Below are 24,846 nucleotides of genomic sequence, written 5' to 3'. Positions count from 1 at the left end.
TTATATTTCATTAGCTTTATGACAAACTACAACTTTCTCGAGGTGAAAAATTGATTGAGGGGGGATGCAAAATTGGTTCCCACCGTGGCCCCATGGGGGCTCTGTATCATTTAGCAACTGATGCAATCTGCTAACATTTCAGCTTTAACCTCTGTGTACAGGGAAACTTTTTTCCCATTTGAATCACATATTGAAAAACATCCTGTACAGTAAATCACATGGGGATTTTTTTTCTCTTCTGATTAGTTGTGTATACTCATAAGTCATAATTTGTTGGTCATATAGTTAAATGTAAATGATAAAGGCTAACTATTCACATTTTTAGTATTAGAAAAGACAGGATTGTATGTAACATTTGGGTTTTTACAGTCATTACTGCGGCCAACTTGTATCGCTAACTGCACGCTGCAGCTAAATATGTTTTGGTGTGCAGAATAACCGGGAATTCCCCTTCATAAAAAACATCATCTTTGGCATGTACATGCATTTCTTGTGGTTTTATAACTCGTTGGTGTATGAGCTGAGCATCACTGAGGAAGCAGGTGTTATGGTTATAATATTGTGTTTCTACGGCAATGAATATTTCCTGTTGTTGTATCTGGTAATTCTATATACCAAGCCACATGACAACGCTGCCGACATCTGATTGTGTCACATATCTGACAGCCAATAAAGCAGAGCGTTCAAAGGTTGAATGCATTCTGGTTAGACATTGTCATAGTTGTTTAGAGTTTATCATAACCTACATGCAAGTACATTTCAAATAGAAAGATCAGCATTAAACAAAAACTGTATGATTTTAGGTAATTATGGACCCCCTTTTTTCGCCAAGTAGTGTTTGAAAATACTAAAGCAATGGCTGTTTGTGAGATCCTTTAGGTTCATATTTAAAAGATTGATTTTTGATGAAACCGCAGTTTGTCGTAAAGATGGTAAAATATCATTAGTTTTGTGTAAAACTGCTCAGTGACCTACATCGTCTTGCACAATAAATGTCACCAACATCAACATGGCCATCACCTTGGCACAGAAAAAGTATTAAAAAAGGTGAAAATCATAACAAGTCTGGCCATATTGACTGCTGCAGTTATGTGAAAGTGAGCTAGCTAGCATAGGGGACCGGCTCCGAAAGGTGTCAGTTATGGGTTTTGATGATCATTAAACGAGACAAGATCACTTACGCAACAGTAACCATTTCATATTACACACTGAGTGTAGGGAGGACATATTTTTGGGGCTTTTGAATCAACCAACTGAGCTACTGGGGCGCCCACGCAACCACTGTTTTTAAGACACATAAACACTTTATAATTAATTAATAGGACATTTAATTGTATATTTTATGCCGTGGACAAAACATGGACACGTGTAAGCCTGTGGTAACGACAGACCTAAAAGTCAATGGTTTATCTTTTTTATGGGCTGTGCAAAAATGCTTACCAATTACTGATATAGGACTCATTACTACAGCACTCTATATCAGCCAAACCATATGTTGGTCAGGCTCAAAGGCAGAATGGTCGTCAATCCACAATCCATTAGAAATACTTGTTTATTCTTAAAAAAAATAGCACTGGGGCCCAGTGATGTGATGAGTTGGCAAAACTACACAAAAATGCTAAAATTGTTATTGGTAACTAGATCCTAACTTCCTTTACACTAAACCACAATGCACTCCTGTGTATTGTAGAATCGGGCTGTGATACACAGGTTTTTCTTCTGTGGCAGTTAGCTTACATCTAGCAATCATTAATTTTTCACTGGCAGCAGGAAAACAGAGGGGACACACGCAGGAGAAGTGAACCGCAGGCGCAACAAGCCTCGTCGAGGATTCTAGCTGCCTCGCCACCACAGTTTGGTGTAGACTTCCAAGATGGATGCTCTCGCCTCGATAGGTTTCTGTTTCTTTTTCGCCACGGACTACACATGCGGCTATGGTTCCTGCCTGAAGACTGACAGTCTATCATAAATAAACCGGATTTATTAATCGTGAGGCGATAAAAATAGATTTGAGTGGATTTTTTTTGCCTCTACGCCGTCTGACTGTCGGATATTTGTTAACTTCCTGGTTGTCGCATGAATATGTTTGTCGAAACTGCGGCGAAAGATCAAGTTACTGTGGAAGGTTTTGCTGGATACAGGATACCTACACTTTATAAATCGGTCGTGATGTTTAAAACGAGAGGCAGCTGTTTTCAACGAAGGGCAATGGGAGAACGACAGATTTCGTAAGAGTTCAGCAATGGAAAGTGGAAATGGTGGTGCATCGAGTAAAGGTGACGAGCTGCTTTTTTTCCTCCTTCCTCGTGTAACTTTCACTTTACGATAAACGACAAATGTGGATTTTGTCCTCCACTATTCTCGATGTATTGACCTTACTGTTGGTGTATGACTAGACGAAAAATGACGCGTGGATGAGGTGTCGTCTTTCACGGTACAAACAGTCCCAGCTTGTGAAAAACTTTTCAGCCGAGTTGAAGGAGCCGTAATTTTCGCCATATTGCTCGTATGTTGCGGTCACGCTTGTGTTTTTCTCCCCACTTTCAGGTGTTTTGGTACCCGTGTCAGCAGGTTCTGACGCCTTTCAAAACGATATTTTGGCTCCACTGAAAAGTGCGTACTTGTATGAAGAGTCCAAGCAGTCCTTCAGATACAAGTCCGCTTTCTTAATAAATAATCCGGAACTGGAAGAAAAGGTCAGTCCAGATCTTATTCCTCATGTCCCGACATTTAAATGTCATTAAACATTAAGCCACGATGAATGGTTCAACCCTGATCAGTTCACATGTAATCAATAGCTGCTCCTGGTTTAATGTCTTTAACATAAACACATGTAAATTACTTTTTTTTTTTTTTTTACATTTAAACTTTGTTGAGGACCCTAACCCTATTTTTATACATTTTATCATTTCTATCAAAAACCCTGAAGCCAATGAAGGCATGAAAACAGGAACTGCCCTTTAATGCTAAATCAAAATGTCACATACTACATATCGCACCTTTGAAACTGATTCCTTCCCTTTTCATTTGTCTTTTTCACAACAGTATAATGCTTTCCGTGAAAAGAGAAAGGAAGAAGGATATTCAAAAGAGGATCTAGAGGAATCCTATGGGTTTTTGCTGTTTGACGATGTCAACAAGGTGAAGATATGAAACACAGGAACACCTGAGAACATTCTGTACATGATCAAACAAATCTCAAGATCTTGCTGATATGTTTTGTTTTCTATGTATTTTAAGGCTCATGCACTTGGAGAAACTGGTGTGCTTACTGGGAACAGCACATGCACAACTCTGGGAGATCCCTCAAAGGGTAAATTATGATGGTCTATGATTTATTTTGATTACCCCCCTCCCCCCCCTGCATGCTACCATGCCAACCAGAAGTGAGATCACAGTGACATTTTAGTAGGTTCAGCTCAGCCATGAGTGACACGAGGTCAAATTTCTATGCAGAAAACAGGCAGTTAAGATTTGTACACAAACATTACTGTAACACATAATTTAGATTAAGTTACTGTTTTCTCTGTAAAAATGCAAAGAACTACATTTACTTTCTCATAATTTAAAGGATTTTACCTTGTTGAAGTCAGTCTGTCCAAAACATATGACATGCAGCTCAAGCAAAGGGTTAGTCCATGTTGAGTGTCTGGTTCTCCCTGCCCTTTGAAAGTGAAAGCAAGTTGTATGTATAAATCTATACAAATGAAAGTGGAAGAATTCCCTCAGTGAAAGAGAAACTGTAAGCTCCTCATCCGGTTATATAATGTGTTAGAGGCAGAAAAGCAATTAACCCTTTATTTTGTGTTTCACTGTGCATTGCAGCACATATCTCACATATGTGTAACATGTATCCCTTAGATTTCTGTGGGGTTTTTTTTATAACTTAAGTTTTAAATGCTGCCTCTCAATGTTTTTGTCTGTTATCTCTTTTCCCCACTCTAGGCTGTGATAAGTGTGGAAGTTATCAAGTATTAACATTGGTCAAAGTCTTAGTTTTTATGGAGCTGTTTTTCTCTGAATGGTAGTATGAAACAACACCAGAGTGACACATGAAAACAAGAGCTCCACTGTGTCACATGTAATTGAATATAGCCCTGTTGCACAGATTCATTCTGTGTTTTGCTTTATATTCGTGCTTCTTTTTATCTGTTGCAGTTCTTGTGTAGATTGCAATGGTACTATAACAGATTTCCTGAGATACCTTCTCATAACAGAAACATTTATTCTAAACATTAGTATTGCATTTCTTAATGACTTAGACAGACACTTGGAAAGGTTATACTGTAGTGAATATTTCTCATATGTCGTAACTTTAGTTACCTCAGGATATCACACTGCTGGTGCAGGAGTATAAGACACAAAAAACCTGCCAAACCAGTTACTCGTGCTTTGTTTTGCCTCCTGCGTTCAGATTTCCAGCCGGTTGTTTCTACAGGACTGAGAGACCATATCTGAATGTAGCTCAGTGTCAAGTGTCTCATCTATTCTCATTGTATTTTAATACATTTTTATTGTACTTTTTTCTATGTTAATAACAATGATGCCCTTTTGATGATAATATGTTTTGAAAATGCACAGTTGTAAGACATGTACAGGTCTATGAATGTGGCCTCACATGAGAAAGCAGCAACACCCACAACTTATCCTTCAGCCAACTGATAACGGTTTCCTGTCAGTCAGGCAAACAGGATAACAGATGTCGCCTCACTTAAGCCAGGGGTGTCCAAACGTTGTTCATTGAGGGGCCAGAATTGAAACTTGAAAATGATAGTAGGATCCTGAGTTCCCTTAATTGACTAACTTCCTGCCCTATGTGAGACTCCGCCCATCATGAAAAACAAGAATTTGGGATCCTAAAATATTTTTACCTCACAAAAAATACAATAAGTTAAACTGCAATTTATATTAAGTATGTATTTATTTAAACTTTGTTAGAAACATCTGGCAGGCCAAATCAAACCTTGTACCGGGTCAGCCTTGGCCCACAGGCCCCACTGTAGGTAGCCCTGCCTTAAAGGGTAACTCCACCAATTTTACACATTACAGTGTGTTAACAGGTCTTGGGGAGTACTACTGCATATGTGAAAAAAGTAGTACGGTATATTATAGTATTTTGTGGTTCCAGAGGAAGCTGCATGTAATCAGATAAATTGTCTCCAATGATGTCACTCAGTGGTTGTTGCATTGTGGGTAATGTAGGAACCAGGATTTGAAAAGCAGTCCACTGGTCTAGCATTGCACTCCTACAACATTGTTCGACTCATTACGGTTAGAACAGTTAGAACAAATGATCAAAATCAATGCAGCAGAACCAGAGATATCGCCTTTCTTATTCCAAACATTCTTCTGTGCCTGTATTACTCACAATGCAGCTTAGCCACTGAGTGACGTCCCCGGAGGCAATTTATTAAAATGCATATTTCTCTGGAGTCACAAAAGGCTTTATACTACCTTTTTCTTTATTACATATGCAGTAGTACTCCCCAAGAACTATAAAAACACATTAATGTGTAAAATTGGTGAAGTTACCCTTAAAGTATCAGTTGTGTTCAACCCTGGTAGTGGTAGACTTATCGTTTTTATCTCAAAATTTGTTGGTGGTAAGTGTAGGGAAGGTTCTCGATAATGGCTTGTAAAAATACATATAGAGCACAATGGTATGTTGACTATAGATCATGTACAGCTGCTGTGGGTGTGGTCATTGAGATAGCTGTCAACCATGTGGTGTGTCCTTGACACATCCACCTTTCAAGGTGTGGCCTTGCTAGAGTGTCAGTTGTTTGGAAAACACTTCAGAGTTATGAGTTAAACATTATGGCTATTTTACGATACTCAAATCTTAATAAGCGACCCTCCTTGTGTTTATTTCTAACTGACCACATATTCAGTGAATGTTTTCTGTGTTTATTCAGGTGTTTACATATCAATGTACTCTGACTGTTTGGATCTAAATCGCTGGTATCATGGCAAATCTGGATACATTGCCATCATCAGGCTGACAAAGGTATTGAAAAGAAGAAGAACTTGTGACATATTTATGAGTGTTTTCATTTAAAGAAAATATTTGATTGATTGAAAAATGGTTTTCCTTTATTCTAACCAACAGGGTAAAGTTAAAAAGGTTTTGGAGAACTACACCCAGAATTTCACTGCGCCAACTGAGAGGTTTGACTGTCATGTGTCAGAACAGCTGCCCTCTGTATCGGCCAACACCAGCTCCTTTCTTGCCTTCGAGAGGACCCAGGTAGGAAGGGACAAAATCATACAGCACAGTTTTTTCTCACTGTCCAACCCAACTTTTATATAAAGCTGTAAATGCACAGTAAATGTAGGTGCACACTGAAGGTGACATAGGTCATTTGTTGTAATGCCCAGATATGACATCTGTGCCTTTCTTATATGTCTTGCTTTTACTTTGCAGTATTATATTTATGAGCTGCTAAATGATGGAAGCAATGAGACGGTTCAATCTCCCAGTGCTGCCTTTCCTTTTGCCATTGTATCATTTTCATACACGGATACCAAAGCAACACTTGTAGCACCAGAGGAGAAAAGGTATTGTATCACTATAATTTGCTCTGATTGTTTTACTTTGTACTTCAACAAATATGATTTAATGCAAAATGAGAATATAAAAGTCATATTGATTAATTGTTCCTTGATTCTCTTTTCAGTGAGGAGAAAAAACAAGGTAAGTAAAATGTAATTATAAGCAAACATGGTATAGTTTCTCCATACATACTGCTGTCAAAATGAAATGCTGTTAAACTCCCACAAGGTGGTTCAACCCAAATATTTGCTTATTTGGACCAGGGTTTAAAGGGGCAATAAGTAAGATATGGCCAGAATTTAAGTTTAAAACATTCAAAAATTGGGGGTGCCCCCATGTTTTACAAATGAAACATATACTTTGTACGTCATTTACACTAATACACAGAAATATACTAATAAAAGAGTGTAATACCTACACCCATTTAAATAATTGGAGCATTTGTCATGAATTTGTATGACCATTTTTAATTTACTGAAAATGGACTGTATGACTATGAATGTATTTTTTTTTTAATTATTGTTTTATTTGATTTTATTCCCCAGTTTTTCATTTCTATCCGTGGAGGGGTCAGCTTCAAATAGGCACCCATTTCTATGATGTTGCCTTGAGGTCTACAGCAAGGGCCTTGATCCCTGCAGAACTGTGAGCTAAATGTGGACACAGAAAATACACACTGTATTGTAAAATGACAGATGATTTTAAATATATAACTTGTCTTTTGTGCTATGTCTTATTTTTACATTTAAGGCCACCAGTGGTGAAAATTGACCGAGCCATTTCCATGTTAGATGTGAGACAGCTGTTGCCAAAGGCTGTCTTTGAAACCTGCTTCTCTGGTGAAGGTATGCTGTTAAAAAATATTCTAAAAATGCCTCATTACACAGGAGTTACATTTTTAAGGAATGGTTGAACACCATTCCTGGTTTTATTGAATGTATCATTAATGAATTTGGCTTTTTAAAATGTCTTTCAGTCTTTCTGGATGGCTTATACTGCAGTCTGTGTGAGTTGGTGTCTACTGAGACGGAAGAAACCAGCTCAGTCTCTCTGCTTCTGAGCGAGATCAAGGAGAAAGATGTTGTGAGTTTCTGTTTATTATGAACCTTTCAGAGACTGTGGGCCTTAGCCGTGTCAAAATAATCACATCCAAAGTGGTGCCTTTTTCGGTGTGGCTAACAGTCCGAAACATCTTTTCAGTTGATCAAATAACAGTATCATCCACTGGAATATCCTTTGCATTAGACCAGCGTGACTCCTTTTTTATGTCAGTTTACGCTGCATGTTGTTAAATTTAAATTGCTGTCTAAGATCCAAACGGTACCTGACAAACTTGGTGTTTTTATACAGGCTCTCACTGTTCCGCTAAGTGATGGTGGTTTTCTTATTCTGCTGCACTCCTCCCACTTCCTCACATATGATGGTAAGATAAGAAAATGATGACAGCGTATTATCTTGTCAGTCACTCAACAAAACTTGCATTGCACTCAGTAACAGCCATAATTCATTTTCATATCAGTCGCATACCTTTGTGTTTTTTGTAGATACCGGGTCCAGTGCAACTGAGGTCCTGCAAGGCATATTTGTGTTTCCAGACTCACGAGTTATACAAAAAGGTGATAACATGTTTCATTTAATGTTTCCAACATTACTTAAATCAAAGGAAATTTCCTCTGTTTAGTGACACCTCTAGCTTGTTCAACATCATTTATAAATACAAAACCAAACAAGTACTCTTTGTTGATTTTCCACAGACACAAAATTTGGACAGCGAAAGACTGCCGTGTCATCTGAAATCCTGCGGGTTTTGCCTGTACTAAGTTATGCAGAGGGCGAAGTTGAGAAAACACCCACTGACCCCAGTGAAGAACTGTGTGAAGTATTTGCCCAGCATATGCAGAGCTACGCAGCACTGATAAACCCTGGGTTGACATTGAGTCCTTCAAGGGATATCAGCATCTTTCCAGATCAGTATGATGTGCCAGATGCCCATAAGCACCTTTACAAATCCCCGGAGTGGACTAACAGGGCCTGGCAGAACTTCAGGTCATACCTGAGCAAACCAGTCTCTTTTCAACTGCCAGTGTCCAAGGCTTCAGAAATCCTGGCGGCTGGACAAGAGGAGCGAATGGAAGACCTTGATGACGATCTCTACTTTTGTCTGTCTTCTCCTGAGGAGGCACCAGCCAATCAGGCTAGCATGGGATCAGAAGAACAACAGACAGGCCAGAAATCTGTTGTAAATGTTGAGACATCTGTGGACAGTTGTATAACAAGTGCTAAAGACCAAGTTGACTTAACAACTGTGCCTCAGAATGAGTGTTTGCAACCTGGAGATGCTACCAAAGACACTGAAAAATCAGATCTGACATTGCTAATCACAACTGATGATATGGGGATAAAAAGTGTCCGAGCTCGCTCTAAGTCAGATGAACTTCCTGCAGAGCTGATTGTCAGCATCACTTCGGCAGAGCGAACTGTCACTGATGCGAGTTTAAGTGTGACTACTGCTGAGTCTGCAACAAAGCATAAAGACTTTCAGCATTCTGGTTTTTCAACAGCCAAAGTACAAACGGAAGAAGGGAATTCCCTGAATGATGAGAATGTTAAAACCAAGAAGGTTTCTGACCCCACCAATCACCAAACAAAACATAGGAAATACTACAGGGACAACTTGAAGAGTCAGAAGGAAGAATCATCAACCCACCCAGAGTTGAGTCAGCATTCAAATATTGATTGGAGAAAAGTGCGAAAGCGAAAGCGCATATTTGGAACACTATCTTCAAAACATAGAAAGCTGAGATCTGCAGCTCTTGCTCAAGCAGTGGCAGAGGAGAAAACATCTGAACCTGGACAGCAGAGCTTTGAAAGTACCATTTTAATGGAACATGAAGCTTTTCCTCAGAGAAAGAAAACCGAGCGCTGGGACTTAAAGCCAGTTCTCAGCGAATGTGGAAGAATCTTGGTTCCCCATGGCTCTGTAGATTTTGATGATCAGATTAAGACTTTAAAGGGTAAGCTTCAATCTACAGAAGACAAACCATGCCATGAAAAAATGTTGGTTGATGGCTTGGCAAAGGCTCATGACACAGTTGAGATGGAGCAAGAGTCAAGCATTGCTAAAGAGACAGCAGTGGAAAAAACAGAGGACACAACATCTAAGGATGGAGGAAACCACCCTCAAAACGTTGAGAATGACAATGGTTCATTAACTTTGAATCCAAAGAGTAGTGAACATTCTTCAAAGAATGATAGCACAGACACTCCACCCTTAAGAACAGTTCAAGAAAAACACACTGATACCCCCTCTGCACGAAAGTGTGCACCCAAGGGTGAATTTCTGTTGAAAAAACTGAAATCAGTTCTCCTAAGGGGAAAGAGAAAAATGGGAATCCTTGTGTCACAGGAAACTGCTGCAGATACTACCCAGGACACTCAGCTTTGTCTCAAGAAGGCCAAAGTTGAATCAGAATCTGGAATGCTGAAGAATATTGATGCAATTACGAGCACTGCGGATACCAATATGGGTGTCAAGGAAGGTTCAGAGATGCTTTCAGTTGACCCTCTTTTCGCATTTGCCCTAGGGTTGACCCCTAAAGATAAGACAAAGATAGAAGATAAACAGATCAAATCTGAGAGTCAAGACACTCATGAAAGGAAAGACTGTTTGGAGACACAAGAAGAGACCATTTTGGAAAAACAACCTCAAATCATACAAAGGCCTTTATCCATTTTTCCAAGAAGGGGTCGGATTAAAACACTCAAAAAGCATCAAGGAATCTCTGAAGAATATGTCAAAAAGAAATGTAAGTCATACTACAAAACTCTGAGATTGGGAATGCTTTTTTTGTGTGCATGATGTTTAAAATCTCTTCAGTATTGTGCATGACATTGAAACTGACTGACCCTTTTCTTGGCTCTGTCACTTCTGCAACTGTCCTCAGCTTGCTATCACTGCGCTTCACGAAGTATTTGCTAGTTGGTAGTTTGCTTTTCTCTTGCTTGTGCTGCATTTGCCAGTCTTTTGCACATGCACCTAAATATGGCATACTTGCCTTAATAAATCAATCACTTTGTTTGAAACAGTTAAATAATTTCTATGTTGGTGAATAATTCAAAAATAGCAATACATTGGTATGTTTCAAATGCTTTCAATGTGCAACTTTTTATTTTCATGCAGTTTCTCTTTTCTCTCCTCTGTTTTGTCTTCACAGGGTGGTTGCATTTTCAAACCCCAGCTTGTTTTGCCAGTGAAAAACAAACAAACAAAGAGTGTACTAGGGATAATTCTGTCAGTAAGACTGTTAAGGAAAAAAGTAACAGTACTTGCTCGTCTCCAGATGCTTTGACCTTACTTGCTGACTTGGCACTCAGTGCCAATAATGACCAGGTTCCACCACAACCAGACCCAGCACTTGAGAGAAAACCTGAGACAAGTTTGAAGAAGTGTGACCTTACAAAAGGGGTTACCAGTGGTGAACAAGAGTCAGTTCTTCATGCTCTGCTTAGACAGCCTGCAGCTAGAACCATGCAGCCTCTTGAGTCTCCTTCACCAAGCCATTTTGTGGGAGGCAGTGAATTGGTTGGTTTGATATCTAAAGAACATGATTACTCATTGCCCCCGTCTTCCTCTCTACTATTGGATTTGTCAGGTACACCTTTCCAGGTATCTCCTTTAAGTGGTTCTACCAGACTGCTGCACCATCACCAGACAATGTATGGCGATGGAATTAAAACACTACACCACTATGTTGATCAGGAAGACAGAAGTGAAAACAACCACAGGACTCCAGAATACCTGAAAAAACAGATGGCACGCAGAAGAAAGTTCAGGCAGTCGCGTGCCTTTGTCATCAAAGATGAGTCTCTACAAGTCACAAAGCAATGGAAAGAAAACTATGATTTCAATCTAGACAGCAAGTTTACGAATGACACAAAGGAAAGAGCTATCGTCCGAGCTTTACATGGGTATGTACATTTTGTTATTTATTCAAGGAATTTCAACATAACAGTTAAAAATATATATTTTCATATAATTGTAGTGCTCTATGTGTTTGTAGCTTGTTGACAATATATGATCAAGTTGACTTCATATGATGATCATCATATTCAACTGAAGGAGCTAATTTTGTACATTTCACACCTTCAATAGTCCATGGGATTTGTCCATTCAAGACACCAATGAAGAGGTTCGGCTTATCGTCCACATGTGGATAGGTCTGTTCTACAGCAGGTCAACAGCCAGGTTCTTTCATTTTGACTCAAACTGTTCAACCCCATGTCCAGAAGAAAGTGATTCTTTGGAAGTGTCCAGTGGAATGGTGTCAGCCCCAGCTCAGTCTGAGCTCACGGCCAAGTCATCTGATCCTTGCCCGGATGCAACAGATACTTCAGAGACTTCGATTTCAAAAGCTTTGGACCTCAGCAAAAAAGATAACTCTCTCTTGGACCAAGGATCTGTAATTTTGGACTTGTCATTAAGAAACTCCAATGTAGACATTGCCACTTCAGATCTGCAAGCCAACAAAAAGAAGACCTCTTTGTCAGCTGAAAAGAAAGAAGCTAGTTCAACATTGAACACACTCAAGTCATCCGTGGGACTACAGAATGTAAGCACATTTCAGGTTTGGGATTAATGTTATTATTATGCTAAAGGCAAAACAATTAGGTATTTAATGTTTACTCATGACTTTCAGATTGTCTATAGAATATAAAACAAATTAAGGACCAGGTTCCCGCACTCGTTATGGGGTAATAGACATACCATCATTGGCATAATTAAGATACTACTTACAAAGAACTATTGAAAGTAATTGGGTAAGTTGGAAGAGACAGTCCACTGTTTTCTGGCCGAGTATAGTATCTGAACAGTAGTCACAAACTCTCATGCCAGCTGCTTCCCATTCTCCAAATAACCTCAGCCTGAGCATCCTGGATGACCCTATACAATGAGATTCCAGCTTCAAGCCAGGTACACAGAGATGTGGTTCCTCAGCTCTTTCTCCACCAGAAGTGACATTCCACGTGATGATTGCTAGTTTCAGTGGCCAGTTGCGAGTCAAGAACCTTTGCCTGCTACCCAACTGACCAAGTACAAGCCCCTTTATCCATTTTAATGTTCGTAATGACTCCAAACCAGAAGAGGCCATACTTCCTTTGTTTATGCTCAGACTGGCAGAGGCACATGGGGGGCAGTCCTGTGTGGTCTTCATTCCAAGGCTTGGCCTCAAGTATGGCCTCTAGGCATAGACCAATAACTTGAATGCGTATTATATCACGTCATCCATTGCTATGGTGCAAAATGCAGCTAGAGGTCAGGAAGGGATTTAAAATATATAGGCACAAGGCTCCTTGGTAGATCACAGAAAGCACTATAACAAACTCTCAAAATGGCTTTGGTTTGCGTAGTTTACTGTAGGCCAAAGTGTCAGCTGCTACTGGGAGGACCAGAGTCGAATAGTGCTTGTTTGTGCAGTGACCACTTCATTAAAGGTACCTCTAGTAGCCATAGTAGCCATTATTGCCGTTTTTCCATTACATCTGCCAGCCTGGCTCTACTGGGTTTGACTAGACACAACAGCCCAGCACAACCGGGCTACCTGCTGTAAAAAGTACTGAGAGCTTAACACAGACTTTTAAAAACAACTTTCCTGCACAGACATGAGTTTAGCATCTATTAGAGGGGGAGAGGGGGGCTTGTTACTGGGTGGTCACAGTCACGAGACTTCACCACAGCCAGCTTCGACACTCGGCACAGTAGAAGTGGTGATGGAAAAAGCTAACTTGACTTGGTGAGGCCAAAACTGCTAGTGGAAAAATGGCATATGTAGCTGTTACCTTAGTTTGTAATGTTATGGTATTATTCTCCCTGTAACAAAATAACAATACGTAGCAAAGAAAACTTACTTACTTTCCTTAATCTCATGCATTCTGCTTTTCACTTCTGCTCTCCATCTGAATTTCATGCATCATCAGAATTAAGTGACTGCAAATTACCTATTTGTAATGGGGCACCCTACCAGGAAATTTTTTCCTACCACTCCTCCCAGGTGCACAGGGACTACAGACCCATCAATCATTAGTTGGTATGAATTCCCCTGGCACAGCAGAAATAATTATCTGCAAGTGAAGTAGGACTAAGCTTCAGTGATGGCCAATCACATCAGTTCTTGTACTTTTTCTTATGGGCAGTCTTACTGAAGTTCCCTAGCTTCCTGAAAATGTGGTATTGATGTATGTCATGCATTATTGTATGCTCTGTATCCATTTTTCTTGGATTTGGCATTTGTACTTCAGGTTTTGTTGGCCTTTCCTTTTGCCACTGGTTTATTTATGACTGATCCACCTGCATGTCAGGCAGCTTCTGGCATATATCTGTTAATGTTAAATACCAGAGAAAAAAAGCAGTCATGGTTTTCACTGAATTAAGACAGTATTTAAAATATGTATTTATTTTCTGTTTTCTCCTCTTTTCCAGTCTTGCAGAAAGAGTGTACACTCCACAGATATTATCAGTGAGGTGAATGATGTCAGACGCAGCTATGAAAGCAAAAGGACTTGTACCCCTTTGCAAAAAGCTGTCCGCCTGGAGCCCTCGGATGTACCATCTTTTAAAGGTGGTGGAACATTGATTTCTGTACAGGACAAGATGGCAAGTCAGCTCAGAGATCATAAGACTGATTCAAGACTTGGCCATGTGTTACATCGATTCAGCAATGAAAAGACAGATATGAGAGATGACATTGACAAGTCTTGTGCTACAGAGATGAGTTTTGTGCAAAAACAGGGAAGGGATTCATCAAGATCTGTGATAGACAAAGAGATAGACTCCAACAAAAAAGCAGGTGATGCGGTTGGTACAATTGAGCATGATGACATTGAATCCAAAGGGGGAAAACGGCAAGTGAAAGAGAAGCCATACCAAGAGGGCAGTAAAGAAAGTTTTGCAAAAATGATTCATAAGGTTGATGATTCAACAGCAGAAGGATCGGGTACTGTCTGCAATGGCAGTCTTTTGGAAAATGAGAAGCAGTCTTCAAGGGAGGAACCTCAGGCAGTCTCAGCAGGCAAGGCTGAACATGTTAATAAAGATGAGGACTGTCGTGCAGTGCTTGAAGGTAAAGTGATGGAAGATGATCACTTTGGGAAAGAAGATGGACTTGATGAGAAAGACAATCACATTTCAGATGTAGAAGCTGACAGTGGTGTGAATGATCAACCATCTCCTATGATGTGTGATTGCTCAAACTCACTAAAGGAGAATTGCGTCTCAGAGTGTAATGGCCAAACATCATTTGATGAGCAACTACCTCAAGCAGACAGCAAAGAAGAAGCCTGCCATGATTTGGAATTAGGGAAGCGGTGTGCAAATAGCAGTGCCGTGGCAGATGAATATGCCGTTTCAGAAAAAGCTCCTCACACGCCATCAGAAATGGAGTCAATTGACAATGAACCTGCAGTTGAGGAAAATTTAGAAAATGGTGTTTGTTTGGTAGATTTGAGAGATGATCCATTACCTATTATATCTGATGGCCCAGACTCAGTCAAAGATTGTATCACAGAGTACAATGGCCAAACACCATTGGTTGAGGAACCATCTCAAGCAAACAACGAAGAAGATGCCTGCAATGATTTGGAGTTAGGAAGGCTGTCTGCAAATGGCAGTATATTGACAGATGAACATACCGTTTTAGAAAAAGCTCCTCATGCTCCATCAGAAATGGAGCCTCTCGATAATGAATCTGCAGTTGAGGAGAATTTAGAAAGTGGTAATTGTTTGGCAGATTTGAGTGATAAGCCAATGTCTATGACATGTGATGGCCCAGACTTGGTAAAGGATTGTGTCACAGAGTGTAATGACCAAGCACCATTGGACGAGCAACCACCTCAGGCAGACAACGAAGACGAAACCTGCTCCAGTTTAGAGTTAAAAAACCTGGGTGCAAATGACACATTGACAGATGAACCGGTCATTTCAGAAAAAGCTCCTCATGCTCAATCAGACATGGAGGCTATTGATAATGAAACTGCAGTTGAGGAGAATTCTGAAAATGGTATTTCTTTGGCAGTTTTAAGTGATCAGCCAATACCTATGATATGTGATGACTCAGACTCCGTAAATACGGATTGCATCACAAAGTGTGATCTTCAGGCACTGTTGGATGTGCAACCATGTCAAGCAGAGAACAAAGGAGATACCTGCCATGATTTGCAGTTGAGAAATGTGTGTGCATTGACAGATGAACCGGCCATTTCAGAAAAAGCTCCTCATGCTCAATCAGACATGGAGCCTATTGATAATGAAACTGCAGTTGAGGAGAATTCTGAAAATGGTATTTCTTTGGCAGTTTTAAGTGATCAGCCAATACCTATGATATGTGATGACTCAGACTCCGTAAATACGGATTGCATCACAAAGTGTGATCTTCAGGCACCGTTGGATGTGCAACCATGTCAAGCAGAGAACAAAGGAGATACCTGCCATGATTTGCAGTTGAGAAATGTGTGTGCATTGACAGATGAACCGGCCATTTCAGAAAAAGCTCCTCATGCTCAATCAGACATGGAGCCTATTGATAATGAAACTGCAGTTGAGGAGAATTCTGAAAATGGTATTTCTTTGGCAGTTTTAAGTGATCAGCCAATACCTATGATATGTGATGGCCCAGACTCGGTAAATAAGGATTGCATCACAAAGTGTGATCTTCAGGCACCGTTGGATGTGCAACCACATCAAGCAGAGAACAAAGGAGATACCTGCCATGATTTACAGTTGAGAAATGTGTGTTCAAATGCCATTTCAGAAAAAGCTCCTCATCCTCCATCAGAAATGGACCCTATTGATAATGAAACTTTAGCTGAGGCAAATTCTGAAAATAATACTTGTTTGGCAGATGAGGCACATTTTCAGAAATCCGAATTACCGATATCTGATGGGAGCACCTGTTCATTGGTTGGATCTTCTGCTGATGGGTCAGCTTCCCAGACAAATGACAGTGTCGCAACAGGAAGCCAAAACAAAGCAATGGCAACCTTCAGTCCAAGTCTTCATGATCATGAAGATCAGGATACCAACTCAGATGAGGAAAAGCTAAATGCTGATAACACAACCCAAGAAGATCTCTTCCATCATCAGTCTCATTCACCTCAGGGTGACGCTGTAAAAGGGTGTGAAGCTGAGGAGGCATTGCATAAAGAAACAGATCTCAAAATTGATGAAACAAGCAAAGGATTGGAAAAGATAGATGGCCGGATTGTAATTCCATTTATTGGAATAGATATCTCTGGAGAAGATGTAGTACAATCAGACGACTCACACTCCGAAGGCAAAGTTGAGGAAGGACAAGGCCAGAACGAAATATCATTTATCCATGAAAATACCTACCCTGAAACTGTCCTACCCACAGAGGTATGCAATACATCTCAAGTTTTCAGTAAAAAGGAAGAACTGTCTGCTGGCAAAAAATCACTTTTTGAGGAAAGGGAAACTAACCAGCTAGAGATCTCAGAAAGTGAGTCTGATGAAAGGTGCCCTACCCCAACTATGGATGAGGAACCATATCAGTATGTTTCTTGTTATGACCCTAGTAGTAGTAGTTCTTCCTTTAGTGGTAGTGAAACCTGCAAAAACATGACTCAACAACATCTTGGCAGAAGCTCAACATTCATAAAGGATGAGATGCCTCTTGAGCGAAAACACAAGTCTGCAGTTGGCAGTGATCCCAACCGTCAACATGGTCTTCGCCCTGATCTTGAACTAAGAACTCTAAGAGTTCTACAAAGTATAGGCAAGTTCCTCTCCCAAACAGGCCACCCTGACAAATCCAGCCAGATTACAACAACTGATGTGGAACGCTCTCTTGATCAGAAAGATAAACTTCAGGACACCTCCATTGGACATAATTATTGTCATCCCCACACATCTTTTTCTTCTACTGAGTTAATGAAAGCCTTTACACCAACTATTGACCAAGACAGATCTAAAACAACATCACAAACCAATTTAGGTCATGAACCACGTTCAAACAGTCAGCGTCCTGTCATGGCTGTGAAACCATCTAAGAGTGACGAAATACAAACCCCTGTAGTCCCATACATCCCACCAGCTTCCATGCTACTTGAGAAAAAGACAGAAAGTCTCAAGGGAAACTCTGTAGGACTAAATGATGATATGCAGGAGGCCAGTGAGCATTCTTCCAAGAGCAGTTTAACAAATGTTTGGGACAGCAAGTCTAACTCAAATAAAGCTCAATTCAATCAAAACCAAGGAAGGGACCCTTCAAAACTCAAGAAGACTCCATCATCTCTACCCCTGCAGTCTTTTGAATCTGCAAAAACCCCCTCTAAACTCTGGACAAACATGGTGGCAGACACCACTAAATCTGTTGATGGAAACCAATGTTTCTTGATAAACAGTTTAGTTGAGAAAGTTGCGCAAACAACTAACAAGAGCACTGAGATGGATCAGAGAGACTGCTCAGATGCATCAACTTCAGTTGCAAATTACAAAGTTGAGAGCATAATGGATGATGGTCTCTTCCTGGGACCTCAAAGCTCAATAACATGCACAGTTTTTAACACCAGCAGGAAGAGACCGGTTTCTTTTCTGGAGCAGCTTTCTCAGAGGTGTCTACAAGAAGACCTCACTTTGGCATCAATGGAACAGGAGTGCCTTATCTTCTCAGAACAAATGAAACAGCTTTTGAAAAGGAGTAACAGCGGACCCACCCACCAACTGGATGCACATAACAAACTGAATGTGCCTTGCTCCAGTCCTGTGACTGTGCACTTTTCCAGTCTAGAGGAAGAGGAGGATTCATTGGATTACTTGGACGCACCGTCACTTGTGGGACAGAAAATTGAGGTAGACATGTCTGACAGGACAGATCTGGCAGAGGAAGAAAATACTTTGCATCCTCAGAAATCATCTCAACGAACAGGCAACCCAATGGAACATGCTGGAGTTTCCAGTGTGACTGCAGAATGTGCCAGGCTGTACAAGGCAATCATGAATGATGTTTGTGCTGTCAAAAAGGTCCCATCTACTAGACCTAAGCACTTGAGAATGGATAAAGGTTACCCAAAGACTGAACCAAGTAACCATTTTGACTTCTGTGAACAAATGAAGAGAGACGTGGATCAGAGTTTTCGCAGTTGTCTGAATTCTGTTGTGAAGAAATCCTGTAAAACGAAGTACAGATTCTACATATTAGCGACGTCAGATGATGCCTTCTTTGATGAAACCAAGGTAAGACAAGTTTTCAATAAACTTCCAATTTGGTATTGTATTTGCTATACACTGATAAGCAATATCATTAAACCACTGACAGGTAAAGTGAATAACATTGATCATCTCGATACAGTCAAATATTCTGGGAAATATTAAGTCCTGGCATTCATGTGTATATAACTTTGACATGCACCACCTTCTCAAACACCATTGAAGACCAAGTAGATATTCTCTTGGCACAAGCGTCCCTGATGGCTGTTGCCATCAGTGCTCCTCACCATGGATCGGACTAGGCTCTGACCAGTTGAGTCATGTTTGGTCTGGAACCCCCATGGATGCTATATCAGATTGGGATCATTGAGAATTTGGAAGCCAGGTTCAGGCCTTGAGCTCTTTTTTCATGTTCCTTGGGCCATTCCTGAGCAGTTTCAAGTGGTGTCTCAGGGTGCTTTGTCCTGCTGGGGGTAAGCACTGCCATTGGGGAGCATGTTGCCATGAGGGGCTGTACTTGGTCTGGGATAGGGATGGGGGATTTGTGTTGAGTGGCATCCACAGGGATGCCATGACCCAAGTTTTCCCAGCAAAACATTGCATCCTACAAAAATAAAATGTTATTTACTTACACTGTCAGTGGTGTGTATTATCTATATTGTGTATAGCCTGCATTTCTGAATTAAAGTGGCATGTCGCCCAAAATGATTTTTTTGACAATTTAACAGTCATTGCCTGTATAAAGGTGCGACTCAAACTTGTTATTTGCTCCTCTGAAAAAGATCAGAAGCTGTGGTCAGCTTGGATATATGGAAAGTTTTTACAGCAAATAAAATTATCAAACTATCTATGCAAATGTTTTAAGTCCATGACAAATGTCCACTTCTGTCCATCTGTAGGATTATATATATATATATATGTATATTCCCACTAAAATATTATCTGTAGAATATGGCTTTATATTTGCGGTGTCACAATTTCGATTCCAATTCTAAAATAAATCTCCAACCCTGCCTACTTGTGTGAGTCAGAGGGGAAGAAGCTTCCAAAGTGGACACAGCTAACTTATACCCTGCAGATGCACTTCCAGACATTAATCCTGTGTGCACAAAGACAGTCAACTGACTGGTACTGGAGTACTTTAGTTTTGGTGAATGTTATTTGAACTTGCCTAAAGTAACCTGCAAAAAGCAAACAGGATAAGGTCAAGCTATTTTTGTAAAATACAACCCATCTTTTATAAACATTTTAAAAATATATATGACAGTATGACATATGAATGTCAAACAATGGCGTAGCTGCTGGAAAAAAAAAAGTTAAAATCAAATTACAATCTGTTATGACTGCTTTGAATCCAAGCCAATCACAGCCTTTGTCTACCATTACTGAGCATACTACAAACATTTCACTGCTACCACTGATTTTATCTCCTACAGGGGTAAGAAAACATTCCCAAGAGGGTTTTCAAAGAGACAGACAATGCATAAGCCAAGATAGAGGCAATTCCATACATCAGCTTTCAACTTAATATAATTGTCTTATTTAATGTAATGTCTCAATACATTTATTGTACCTGTTATTAGGATGTTTGTTGATCTTAAGAGAAAGTCACATCAAAGACAGACATCAAACAGCGCTTTAATGACTCAAATATATGATAGAAAATCAAGACAAGGGACTAATGTTTTCATGTCAAAGCAGTGTTAAGACTTGGTCAGGGAAAATTGCTTTTAAAGTTTGGGTAATTTCTCTTTAAAAGGCACATTTGGAGGCAGAGGGACATACTCCTGTACAGCCATCGGAGTTCTTCCTTGATGGGGATAGTACACCATCTCTCCTCATCATCATCAGGAATGAAGACATTGCAGAGCACATTTGTGAGGTAATTGATCAGCCAGTTAAAGATGATGACAGGACTTTTGCAATAGTAAATCATGACCTAAAGACTGCTCTCTGCTTTCTCAGGTGCCACACTTGCTCGAGCTGAAGAAGTCACCAGGTGTGCAGTTTGCAGGAATTGATGAACCAGATGATGTTGTGAACCTCACCCATCAGGAGCTCTTCATGAGGGGTGGTTTTATAATGTTTGACAGAGCAGCAGTGGAGTCCCTCAGCCTTTGTATGTGTACTTTTAACTGAATACTCGCTTTTTGTCGATTCAGATCTGGCAATGTTAACATCTTATAATTCATCCCAGTTTAACTCATGGTTTCAATTCTGTATGAATTTTAAGGCAACATGAAAAAAATATCAGAAAGCTTGCAAGAGCTGAGCAAAATGGGGAAGTGGAAATGGATGTTGCACTACAGAGACAGCCGTCGGATGAAAGAAAATGCGAGGTAGGGTTCAACTTTGGAAGAGAAAACCCTCTTGTTCTCACTTCCCTATTAAGCAGGTTACAGGTGTGTTAACAGCTTTTCAATATCTATAGTACAAGCTGTTTAACAGCTTTTCCATAGCGCAAACACAGTATGCAACACAACAATCAAATTAAACAGGTAACGGAACAAACACAGCAAAACAAATCTGGGCACATAGAGGGAGCTAATACAAGTAAAATAAGACAAACCAGCAATCTGAGAGAAAAAAGGCAAAGCCCAACTATCAATTTAAAAAACACAAATAAGACAAAAGTAGGCTAGCACATTATCATAACAAAAAAAGTATGTTTTATATACAGTAGCAAGATGTCATGTCTGTCACTGCTTTTAACCATTCAGCAAAAATAAGGCTTTGACACGTCCAGTTGAAGAGAACAATCCTTGAAGTGCTAATAAAGCCTGTTTGTGCAGGTCTAAATAATGGTTTGGATAAACTGTATTTCACTGTATGAGATCTGTCTCCGAATAACCACAGCAGGGGACATACCGGCAATGGTTTGTGCAACCACCTTCAAATACTTTTACTTAATTTTGTCAGATATTAGGCAATATTAGGGAGCGAAAAAAATTCTGATATCAATATTTTGGCCGATATACACAGGGCTTAAAGGATAAGTACCGTTTTTTACAACCTGGACCTTATTTCTGGCAAAAGATATGGTCATTTACTCACCCAGATAACTTTGGTGTCATTCGGCGTCGTTCGGACGAAATTAGATCCAGTGTAGCGGCGATATATCCATATAATGGGAGAGACGGGGCAGCGACACACAGCCTCTATATAACGCATTATCTGCCACGAAACTAGTTAATTTCATCAATATTTTGTTACGATATGCTAGCGCTATTAGCCTCTGAGTCCGGGCTCGTCCGTTATCAACATCCGGGGTCAAACTAGCAGCAGCAGCTACAGGTAAACAAGGCGCGCTGTCGCGGGTGCGCGCGCAGCTCAGAGACGACATCTTCCAGGTCAGAGGTAGTAGATCAGCCTACAGACCCCGGATGTTGACAATAGACGAGCCCGGACTCAGAGGCTAATAGCGCTAGCATTTCATAACAAAATATTGATGAAATGAACTAGTTTCGTGGCAGATAATGTGTTATATAGAGGCTGTGTGTCGATGCCCCGTTACTCCCATTATATGGATATATCGCCGCTACACTGGATCTAATTTCGTCCGAACGACGCCGAATGACACCAAAGTTATCTGGGTGAGTAAATGACCATATCTTTTGCCAGAAATAAGGTCCAGGTTGTAAAAAACGGTACTTATCCTTTAATTACCCAAGCATCTTTTTCTGTGTTATAATCTCTAAAAAGCATAATGTTACATATTGCCGCATATTGGTCAACATATATGACGATATATTTGTGATTGGCTAACCGATATATTGGTCATACTATACAATACTATACTATACTATACTATATTTTAATTCAGATCTCTTTCCCAGATTTTACTTTAATCTTCAGTTACCATATCAAGTGTTTGTCATAATTTTATGAAAGACCGATGCTGACCGAGCCGTTTTTAATAATCTAGCGTATCTGAACATTGTGTTTCTCCTCCTACATCCAGGTTGAGTACAGAGGCAAAAGAGAAGACGCAGTTCCTAAACTGGTGCCAAGAAGTGGGAATATTGGAGGTCTTGCCTTACCATGAGTGTGACCTCATGTCAAGAGATCAGCCTGACTATCTCACATGTTTGGTCCGTCTGCAGGTCCAGAATATATCTGCCCGCTACCCTGTTTTTATAACTGGTGAGACACTACTGCACAGATACATTAATTGTACCTTTTATATTAAATTAGTCCAATGACTGTGGTTTTATTTTTATGTTGTTTGCAAGATTTTATAAACATATCTAATATATATTTAATTAAGAGCGATTGCTTTCAGTACCCTCCACATTAATCGGGGAAAAAATCCCTAAAGTCACATAGTACTTTATGAGTTTCTGCATTGTGCCTGGGTTAACCTTTAAAGGTTTTAGTTACTGTATAATGTAAAAGGAATTACTTCTTTTTTATTGTCACGTTTTTTTATTCTTGCAGATACAACAACAGACAGCGCATTTGGAACGAATGGAATTTTAACACTGACTTTCAGCTCCTTCCTGACAAGCGAAACATTTCCAGTCTGACCTGAAAACGTAACTTGGAAAAACTTAAGTTGTGCTTTAAGTAAACAACCATCAAAAACTCACCGGATGTGAGGTGACACCAGTAATAAACCATTAACGGTGATTTCAAACATATCATATTTTATTATTTTACTTCATTACATTACTTCAGCTCTTTTGTATCCTTTTGTTCTTTGTTTATGTTGTTCAGTTGTAGACTAAGTTATCATTCAGTTAATGGATAGAGAGACAATAATGCCAATATGCAGGCATGTATACTGTAAATACTGTATGCATTTTGTAATGTATTTTATTTTTATTGTAAATTGTATTGTAAACTTGTTTAAAACTGATTTTTACATTCTGTATATTCTGTATTACAGTCCTGACATCATACATTTGCAGAACAATCATTAGTATTTGATTCAATGATTACTTGTGTTCGAAAAGGCAGTTCAAAGATTCTTTTTTTGTTGGTACAAATTGTTTTTAGTACTTGATACAAGCCTTGCAACAAAGCTAAAATAGACTGCATTCAAGCAGTGCTTATTTTACATATTTAAGTAGACTAATGTACACTGTTATATTTGCTAACGGTGAGTCTTAACTCTTGAATGTTGAATTGTTTAAGCAGAACAGTTTAACTACGCTAAATATGTGTATTTTCATAACAACATATGACTGAGAATAAAGAGATATATTTCATTGGTTTGCTTTAAAAAAATCATCCATGATGCTTATAGAATCGGCACTTTGATTCCTGATTACTCGCACTACACTGTGTTCATAAACACAGATAATCCATACAGTATGGCATTGTTTACACTGAAAGGATGAAGTGAACTCCATCTTGCTATAAAAGAAACGTCTCAAATGAGAAAATGAACCCGGCTAAAAAAAAAAGTTAAGGAAAAATCAACTTTAACTCCTCTTTAATTCAACTCTGAATAGTGGTATATTTCTGTTATGGACTTGCGACTGTAATTCATTCTAGTCTCTATCATTCAGCCTTACCTCCACAAAATTAAAATTCACAGGAAATTAATTTAAACAATGTGAAATTTGGCAGGAGACATGGCTTCATGTACATCCAGTAAAATATCAATAAATGTATGTGTAGGTGAAGTAATGCATAAATGATACACGATGGAAAAGTTAAGAACATCATATAACCAGGAGAGGGCCTCACTGAGAATGAAAAACCTCTAAAGGGAGTGTCCTCGACAAGACATCAGCAGCTCACTGAACACAGAGGTTACCAAACATTAGAGGTCAGACTCATAAGGAACTACTAGATACATTTTGATGAGCAGATGTTATCAGACTTCAACTTTTCTAATTAATAAAATAACAGCAGTAAATAAAAAAAAACATGCAGATGCTTCAAATTCTTTATAACAAATAGTGAAGTGGAGAAAATGAAGTAAAACAGATAACAGTGGTGATCATTATTTATCCTTATCTATTGCAACCAAGTAAAATAGACTCTTCTCAAGATTCATAAGATTTGGGATGTTGTTTTAAAGCTATTAGTATAAATGTAGATTTGTTCATATGAAGGACATGAA

General features: G+C 39.5%; 1 protein-coding gene across 3 annotated transcripts; it reads left to right on the top strand.

Annotated features, from left to right (window-relative positions):
- Nucleotides 1-1,660: 1,660 nt before the first annotated feature.
- tasor2 (transcription activation suppressor family member 2) lies at nt 1,661-23,983 on the top strand. Of its 3 annotated transcripts, none has more exons than XM_084365242.1 (22): nt 1,661-2,276; nt 2,548-2,696; nt 3,046-3,141; nt 3,241-3,313; nt 5,916-6,007; nt 6,110-6,247; nt 6,425-6,558; nt 6,678-6,694; nt 7,099-7,198; nt 7,304-7,398; nt 7,530-7,636; nt 7,904-7,976; nt 8,098-8,169; nt 8,308-10,359; nt 11,206-11,521; nt 11,706-12,162; nt 14,031-18,800; nt 20,533-20,655; nt 20,739-20,892; nt 21,007-21,112; nt 22,735-22,916; nt 23,211-23,983. In XM_084365242.1, the coding sequence occupies exons 1-22, from the start codon at nt 2,243-2,245 to the stop codon at nt 23,297-23,299; spliced, it is 9,429 nt and encodes a 3,142-aa protein (XP_084221368.1). In that variant the 5' UTR covers nt 1,661-2,242; the 3' UTR covers nt 23,300-23,983. The 3 variants fall into 3 exon arrangements, with proteins under 3 accessions (XP_084221368.1, XP_084221366.1, XP_084221367.1); XM_084365240.1 differs by having other exon boundaries at nt 10,768-11,521; XM_084365241.1 differs by lacking the exon at nt 2,548-2,696 and having other exon boundaries at nt 10,768-11,521.
- Nucleotides 23,984-24,846: the final 863 nt, after the last annotated feature.

The sequence above is a fragment of the Pagrus pagrus genome (genome assembly GCF_965226575.1).
Source record: "Pagrus pagrus genome assembly, chromosome: 10".
NCBI lineage: Eukaryota > Metazoa > Chordata > Actinopteri > Spariformes > Sparidae > Pagrus > Pagrus pagrus.
Note: the sequence above shows the minus strand (reverse complement) of the source record. Positions and strands in the feature narration are given on the sequence as shown.